The sequence below is a fragment of the Strongylocentrotus purpuratus genome, unplaced genomic scaffold, assembly GCF_000002235.5.
Source record: "Strongylocentrotus purpuratus isolate Spur 01 unplaced genomic scaffold, Spur_5.0 spur5_scaffold_18, whole genome shotgun sequence".
Lineage (NCBI taxonomy): Eukaryota > Metazoa > Echinodermata > Echinoidea > Camarodonta > Strongylocentrotidae > Strongylocentrotus > Strongylocentrotus purpuratus.
Window position 1 is genome coordinate 18401091 of NW_022145603.1, and position 8932 is coordinate 18410022.

At 36.1% G+C, this 8932-nt stretch overlaps 1 protein-coding gene across 4 annotated transcripts in view; it reads left to right on the top strand.

Moving 5' to 3' along the window:
- Nucleotides 1-8608, top strand: part of LOC754486 — a 34704-nt gene extending 26096 nt beyond the window's left edge. For 2 of the 4 annotated variants that reach the window (XM_030989356.1, XM_030989358.1), the window contains 6 exons: nucleotides 580-881; nucleotides 2047-2124; nucleotides 3969-4016; nucleotides 5812-5975; nucleotides 6563-6679; nucleotides 8050-8602. In XM_030989356.1, the coding sequence (XP_030845216.1) occupies nucleotides 580-881; nucleotides 2047-2124; nucleotides 3969-4016; nucleotides 5812-5975; nucleotides 6563-6679; nucleotides 8050-8315 (975 nt within the window). In that variant the 3' untranslated portion in view covers nucleotides 8316-8602. Of the gene's footprint in view, nucleotides 1-579; nucleotides 882-2046; nucleotides 2125-3968; nucleotides 4017-5811; nucleotides 5976-6562; nucleotides 6680-8049 lie in introns of all 4 variants that reach the window. The other 2 variants (XM_030989359.1, XM_030989357.1) reach the window with 2 other exon arrangements.
- The last annotated feature ends 324 nt before the right edge of the window (nucleotides 8609-8932 follow it).

The window sequence follows — 8932 nt, forward strand, 5'->3', positions numbered from 1 at the left end:
CTGTGAAATCAATGCGTCATTTTAATTTCATGACTGATTTTATTTAGATATATTATTCTTTAAGAAAATAAGGGTAACTTGTCCAAGGTACAGTGGTTAGAGCTTGGAAGGTGCCATTCTATAAATCAATTGACTTTAATAGATAAACTACGTGTAATTTAGTATGGCTTTATGAATACAAGCCATGGTACATTACAATCTATCTGATGTGAATCCCTTGAAACGGTCCCGTAAAAGCAGTTGTGAAATGATTTTGCATTTTTCCTTCTCCAGCAGTGACCAAAAATTGATAAGCGTGATTGATGCCTCTATATGTGTATCTGCAAAATTTCCATGGAATATGTGGTGTGAGTTGGTCTAGCGGCACTTTCACTTGGTCAGCTCTCTGTCTCTTTGCCTACAAACTGGCTCAGGCGACCCCGGTTTGAAACTGAGTCACGTCTTTCGGATGGTGACGTTAAAGGTCATCCCCCAGACGTAAATAATCATATCTGATAGATACATGTCTGTAAGAACCTAATCACACACACCATGGATTTATCTTTTTTTCTTCTTTTTATAATATTTTTTCATTTTTAGTTGTCTGAGAATATCAACTTGGTTCACCGAAACAACAAGGAGCTGATGGCCATCCACTGCTGTGCCATGCAGGGACGGATCGATGCCATCCAGGTACTCCTCGACCTGGACGCCACGAAAGACGGCGCCATCAGGGCGAGCCTCGAGAACGAGGACCCCAAGTCGCCCCCATCGTTGCCCCACCTTGCCCTCGCCAACGATTTCTTGGAATGTGGGGAGTGGCTGATCGATCAGGGTTTTACCTTCAAGGAGCATGAGCAAGATATCCTGGTGCATAGGTTACTTACAGAACAGATTAAGAGGTATGTGGCCAGACCTATACTGTTGGGGTAACGAGTGCTCTTGGTTATTTCCTCAAAGATACAGGGTTAGGGTTAGGGTACCTTAAAGCCTATGTGCACTTGTTTGGCCAGGAGGGATTAGACCTCTCTGCATGGTCACTGATAGGTGGTTATCTTGTTCATTCAGCTCTCAATTAACATAAGAAAAGGGGGACCATAGGGGACCAATGATCACCGCTTAGACATTGTTTGCTATATAGAGGGCGCAAGTAGCTATAAGTAGAGCAGTGGGGCTTTAAATCTTGTTAAACATATGCTTAAACTGTTTCCATTAACTGATGAATAATTAACATCCTTTGCCATCATGACGTCCTGGTTTGTTTGTGTCTTTGTACTTTATCTTGTAAATAGTTTTGTTTTACATTTTTAATATTTTAAATGTGTTAGTTAATTTCTCTTAAAAGGAACTTGGTGCCCCATCAAAACTTCTCACTTTTTTTTCACCAAATTCAAATTCCATTTTCCTATATACATGTACCTGTATGTACAATAGCCGTGTTTTTCTCTTTATTTCTCAGATCCTTCCTGACACTGTATAATAATAGTTCGCAAGCAGTGGTAGGACATCATTTTGATATGTAGCCTTGTGTAGACATGATCTGATTCTTACAATAGGAATCCTTTTTTTTTCCTTCTATTTGTTTGATGTAGTAGTGAATTTTGGCCTTCTGCCCATGGAAAATGGCAACCCGCTCCCTTTAAAGCTACAGACCAGTTATGGTCATGCTATTGCATTGTGCAAGAAACGTTGTGAAATCGATCAGAAAAGGTTGATCATCTAGCATAGATGTACTGCAAGGTTCTGGAATCATCAAAATGATAAGAAATTTGGCCAAGTTTTCATAAAGTTAGAAGCATTGTACACAGAAAGATGTATATGGGACTACACACTTGCGCGACACGTGCATTTCATATCTCTCAACAGGCGAGAGATACACTAATCTACCAAATATATCAATTAGTAGGTTAAAATTTTTATCATCATGTAATATTCAAAACATATTCTTTCACATGATTGGAGCTTCCATTTCATTTTTTGAAATTGGGGCGTTTCCAATACTGGTCTTTACCTTTAATGCATGGAAATGATCTGATTCTTTTGCTTTTTTCTGTTTGTTTGATGTAGTAAGCAGCGTTTGGACATCATGAGATTCCTCTTCAAGCATGGGGCTGATCTAGACCAGAGATATGCTGGGGGAAACACGTAAGTCTCACCTTTGATATGTGACTTTGATTGCCACGATCAAGCACAAAACATCTTAACTCTCATGCTCGGTTAATGGGCTTGTGATATGATCAGTGCATTTTTCCTTTTCTTTGAAATAGTGATGAAAGCTAATTTGTAGTTCTTGTAGTGAAGTTTCCTTATAAGGATATTTTTTTATATTGACTATGAATGGTCATTATATAATCAGTAAAAGTTACCATGAACTATTAAGCAAGAGGGAGTGATTTTGAGACTTTCTGTCAGGCTGCATGCACGTTTGTAGATTTGGTGAAGGAATTTGTAGTGATATTTGGGCAAATTTTTGTGCTTTAGGAGGGTACCAATGACTGACGGTGGCCTTGAATAATATATGTTTTGCTTCTTGGTCGAGGAGTATACATTGTATGTGCAATTAGGTGTAAAACCTGATCTAAGACTTTTCGTTTTGATGAGACTTGTGTAAAAGCTTGAATATTGATAAAAAATAAATTTTAGGGGAAGGGGATATTGGTAAATCAAGGTACAGGGTTCAACTCCCCATCACAGCACAAATGTCATTTGGCAAGAAATTAATCTATGTTTGCCACTAGGGGAGGTAGATGGATACCTGGCTGCAATTATTACTTAAAATGCTTGAGCAATGTAATGGCAGCCGTCCTGATGCTGGGGTAAAAATAATAGAGGGCTAGGAGTGGAAACGTGCTGGACATGAGTGCTATACAAGACTCCAATATTGTTATCATTACCATTATTATTTTAATTATTATCATCTTCATCATCTTCAATATAATTGCATTTCACTCGGGTCTGTGCTTTAAATTGATTTCATCCATGACTTCATTTATTCATTGTTCTGTCAACTTCCTTTCAACTTCAAGTTGGCATTCATTTCAGACTGTTCATCTTCTGAAAACTTTTGTAAGACAAATCTAAATTATTCATTTGCCTTGGAAATTGTACTCAAGTTTAGTAGGAGCTCACACACCTTGCTTTTGTATATATGTATGGTCTGCAATAGTACAGTGTATGCACAAGCAGCTTTATATTTTTTTTTACTTCAACTTATCAATTGTAATTTTATTCAACATTTCCTAAATTTGTTTAAAGGGATAGTTGAGTTCTGTTTTTAGACCGCAAATGCCTTCAAAGTGCATGGTTATTGCTCTTATTCTTATCTATGACATTTTTAGTGCCCTTTTAGGACCTAAAATTGCTATGAACTTATGAAGGTAATTCTAGGCCCCAAAATGGGTGAAATTTAGCCAATAGGATCATGCCAAATTAACAATAACATCCACTTCCATAAAAATATGGTGTCCGTTAATTAATTAATAATAACAACTGTAGATTCACTTTTAGTTTATGCTTTTCATGTGCAATCTTTCCATGAATAAGCGAAAGGATATCTTTATTTAACATGCTTCTAAGTAGAAAATCTCTATTTATATTTCTGTGCAGTCATCAATGTAATGTTGACATATTAGGGAGATATTTCTTATGTCGCTATAATTATGCCTTCAATGAACATACATGTGCAATATCCTCTTACCAGGAGAAATTTTTTTACATATCAGGGTCTATTTTCAATTCAGAATTTTTTCTTTGTTTGATGCAAGGTTTGATGTTTACTGTGCTTTTTTTTAATATTGCATAGATAATAAACTTTGCATGGTTGCTTCTTTTTTTTTTAATGGAAAAAAAAAAAAATCATTACTTTCATTCTTTCAAAAGTCATATTTACATTTATATATACAGTGTTGTGTTACACAATTTGTTTTGTTTGTCATGATTTGTTTTGGAATGTTATATTTTTCTTCTTGATGTTTTGCTGTTCTGTGTAGCCCTTTACACTATGCAGCTGGAATGATGATACACGCGAAGCGTAAATCGTAAGAAACGGTCTGCAGAAAGTATCTTTCTCTCATCTATGTTTCCATCAGTATTTGCCAGATGATGCTTATCAATAACAATCTTGTGATCACAATGTTCAAAATTCTCTCCAGCACTTCATTTTAAGATAAAAAAATCTAAATCTTAGAAATCCTGAGACTATCTTCAATTGATTTTAGACAAAAGGTTAATAAGCTGACGGTTGTGTTTGAATTTTAGAGGAATAAGGGCCCATGGAGGTTTGTAGTATCTGCTGGAAACCCATCATTTTCATGTGGTACTTTAATTAGTCTTGGGACTTTTGCGCAGGGTTCTTGATTCACAAGATTGGAGCTAAGGTATCATCCGGTACTATCTGTTTTTGCCAGTCTTGATATCCACCCTATATGCATGTCTTTATTTTGATTTAATAATCAGAGTTGCCAGCACATGCATGAACAACTTTCTTCTTTTTACTCACTTTTGTTTTTCACGATAATACTGTATTTCATCTATTTGGAGACAGAAAGAGTTAACTCTTTGTAAAATTACATGAGTTACTGTCCTTCTGGCTCCAAACAGACGTTTCAAGAGCATGAACTATTCCAGGTACCTGCAATTGTTTTTTGGACTAAGACTGCTGCATATTAACTCTGCATGATGAAAACATTGTTTGATTTTTATTTCTTGTTAACATATAATAATAAGCATGAAATGTGTTCACTTATTATCTATTAACATTTTGCTTTACAGATATTAACATGGATGTCCTTTATTGCATGACCTTTTTGAAAAGGATTTATTAATTTTGCTAACCTCTCTTGTTTGTTTTTTCATCTACGAGTATACTTTTTATCTTTCTCAACTGACAACGTGCATGGATACATGATTTTCAGTGTGAAGTGTGAATTCAAGCCTGTTGATTTTCATTTCTCTCTCTTTTTTCCCCTTGTTTACCAAAAATAAACAGTTCCTATAGCTCAGTTGCAACCACTTTTAATCTGATTTTATCTCCAGACTTACCAACTGTTTTCTACTTTGACAACGCTGAGATTGATTAATACCTACAAGATTCTTTTTGTGTTTTACTAAGAAGAGTGTTAATAGTAGTAGACTTTATGAGATAACTTGTTGAGCACAAAACTAATCTTCTGTGAAGTCCAAGATATTTTTCTAAAATCCTTGGAATGCTCCGTTTTAATTTTCACTTTAAGTGCATGTCTCAGTTTGTCACAATAACAGTTTGCTTTCTTGAATGCATGACAATATACTTTGATTATCATGATTATTGATTGAATATAGTGCCATATGCTTGTTTATTTTGTTAATCAAGAAAAATATCTCAATTTGCCACTGCTGTGTGCATTGAAAATGGTGCCAGATGTGCATACATGTGCTAGAAACATATTTTTGAATATAGGCTATGTTACATTCTCCTTTTACAAAAATAGATAAAAGGACAAGACTAATTTTCCTGTAATGTTTTCCAAACTTTAAAGTCAAAGATATTAGAAAGTTTTTCTACAAAATATGTGGCATCCAGAATCAATTTCTAAATGATCAATAAAGTAGACTTTCTTTCAGAAATGTTAATAATGAAACATGAATCTACCTCCAACTTGTAGGGTGTAAACATAATATATGTTTGTTCTGTCTCATGCAAATGATGTTTATGTATTTCTCTATTTCATTTTCCACTTTGAGGAAGGAAGTATGAGAACATTACCCTTAGACTTTGTGAAATTCACCCCTATTACAAAGTGAAACATTCCTTTGCATCCCCTCACGTTATACATGTCTGAATTGCTCCTTCAGACCAGTCCATTATGCTGCAGGGATGACAGGTCCGACCGATATATTAGAACTCCTCATCGAGTATGGAGCAGATCTTGACTCAGTCAACGAGGATAATTGCACGCCGCTCTTCTTCGCCACCCAGTCCAACAACTACTTTGCAGCAAGTGTGTTACTAAACGGAGGTAGGTATTCATATCTCAATTTTTCAGGGATAGATTGTAAGATTTTGATATTCATCTCATTCCAATGTATAAAAATTTTCAAACTGCAAACCGAGAGGAAAACAGTTCAGTCAGCACCATGCTTTTGCAATAAAACAAGACCGAGATATTGTCAATTTTCCTCTAATCCTCTTGATTTATTATGGTTTTATTTATATGAAGACTATCATAAATGTCAAAAAAGTGCTGTATAAACTTTGGGGTCCTTAATATTATGTGATTTTTCTGTTGGGAAAGTTTTGCTTATGTGGACCAACTGAGAAATTGAAGAAGATAAAAAAATCTTCCAGATGAGTACTTTGTGGTTTATCAGTAGTTTTAACATGGACAGACAATGTGACGCAACAGTGCTTTATCAGTACAAGTATTTAATACCTTGATGTGATCTGAAGACGAGTTAAGACATATTAAGTAGCCAATTAGTAAAATGCTAAGTATATGTATATATGCATATTAATTGTTGTACCTGTGTATGTTTACCCTTACATTTGAAACAACTCTTTTGAATATGTGGGACTGAGATATTCTTTTCCGTTCCTTATCTACAGGAGGCAATGTAAGACATAAGAACATCCAAGGCTTGACAGCATTTGACTGCATCATAGACTTTGATGAGTGGTTAGAATGTGGCTTCTTTACCGATGAGGTCAAGGCAAGGTTAAAAGGTAATCATGATCATTTTGTTCCTTGCACAGTTATTAAAAGGAGTGTAGCCTGACGAGACTATGTGTCTTTCCCGTGGCCTGACTCAGGGCCAATCGGGTATAATATGACTACGGACGACGCGACCGCAGCAATCACATACATGCAATATACCCTAAACCGAGGCATGAGGAGAACTTCGATCTGTTTTGCGAACTGTTTATTCAACCAGTCCACCTTTCATTCTTGATCGAGTTACGAAAACAAAAATTTAATTTACCAGGGGTGTAAATAATTTAGTTGTTAATTGTATATCTCATTTTTAAATTAATCTAACCATGAAATATACACTGTAGTTGTATGCCCACCCATTATTTACATTCATAATGGTGTCAGTGCCAATGAAGTTCTGGATAACTTCATAATTGAATATATGTATGTATTAGTAATCCAATTACTTGGTTCATTTAGTTGTTATTATGAATGAAACTGAAATTTGCACTTCAGTTCTATTTATATATCATTAGATGTGCTTTGATTTTAATACTTTTATTATATTCTACTAGATATACACATTTCACTTATATATCATTATTTCTATATTTGTGTTAGTACATGCAGTACTGAAATGTAGAACATAGTATTTCATACAAATTTTGGTATACTGCAGGCTTCTTGCCAAAATTGATTTTTGAAAGTCTATATAGTGTCTATATCATTCTACTGTAAACGGTTTTAAAAGTAAGCATTAATGTATATATATGTTTCGACCAACACAGGTACAGTGTATTAAATAGGCCATTATCGTATTGTAACCAAAATTTATACTGAAGTGCCTCGATATGAATTACTTCATTCACCTGTTACAAAAAATTATATTTCAATAGTCAGAATGCAAACTGCATATATTATGGCTTGTAAGGTATGGCAAGCCATAAATGTTTGTCCTACATGTACCTAGAAACAACTAATGTATGCAATTTGAATTCTTACTATTGAGATACATTAATCAGTAACAAGTGAATTAAATAATTTGTATGAAGGTGCTTCACAAAGGTACAGTCAAACCTGCTTTAGTGACCACTTGTCTACAAAGACCACCATTTTTTGTTTCCCATCGAAACATGCACTAAAGGAACCTGTCTACAAAGACCACCTGCCTATAAAGACCACTTTTTGTGTTTCCCTTGGGCTGTTGCTATAGACAGGGTTTGACTGTATATGAATTAAGTTACATTACAAAAATGGCCTATTGCTCTGATAAAGTTGATGACTCTATACATGCACTGCAGCGATGAGTACCGTAGAGATTGTCATCAGGTGTGCATAACCTGTGGAAAATGATCTTGGAAAAATCATCTCCAATGTCATTCAATTTCTTTTCCATTCGCAGCTCACAGCCTGAAGCACGCCAGAGATCTCGTGCGGGCCATCACCCAGAAGGTTCGGGGGTCGCACCGCAAGGGACTCTTCGCGCAGGTGGCCCAGCGGTCCAACGCCCCGAACCCGGGGGGAGAGAACCGTCAGCATTCCCTCTCGGCTTCGTTACCCATCCGAGGGGCGTTAAAGGGAGGGGGTAATGCCAGTAATAGTAACATGAAGCTAGGACAGGGCATGATCTTGCCCCCTCTCAAACCAAGAACTTTTATGAAGCACTAGACATATTGGTCTGTATTCTTGTAAGGCTACTATTAAAGGCCAGGTTTAACCCCCTCCTCAGTGTGTAGAGGTAGCCCACAGATTTAGGGAGTACCATATAGTGGTGGTTATTTTACCTGACTGCTAAGAAAGCATAAATGCTTGTGAGTAAGCAGCCAGAGGACCGACGGCTTTAGGTCCTCTCTGATAGACCTGGTAATGAGGATGAATGCCTTACAAGGGCACTAACGCATCGCCTTGGTTTTGAATGCGGGGCGCCGGATTACGAGACCACTACTCTACCAACTGAGCTATCGCGCCCGATTATTTAGTGCTTTTTTTTTTTTTTTGTGTACTTATATCTTTTCTTCTCCATGCGCCTCGAACACATTATTCATGTGGAGTTGGCGCATTACAAATACTCTGTATTATTATTTTATTATTATTTATGTGGAATACTGTCTGTAAGTGTTTTACTCTGTTTTAAAGCTATGGGAAGTCGAAATGAGACTTATAGCCAGGGTCTCCAAAAATGAGAACTACTACAATAAAACTGATAATCAGACAAACATAGGCCTACAAAACACTGCAAATATCCTACTTCTAGACTGTTTGGTGCTTCAAGATTTTGAAATTAG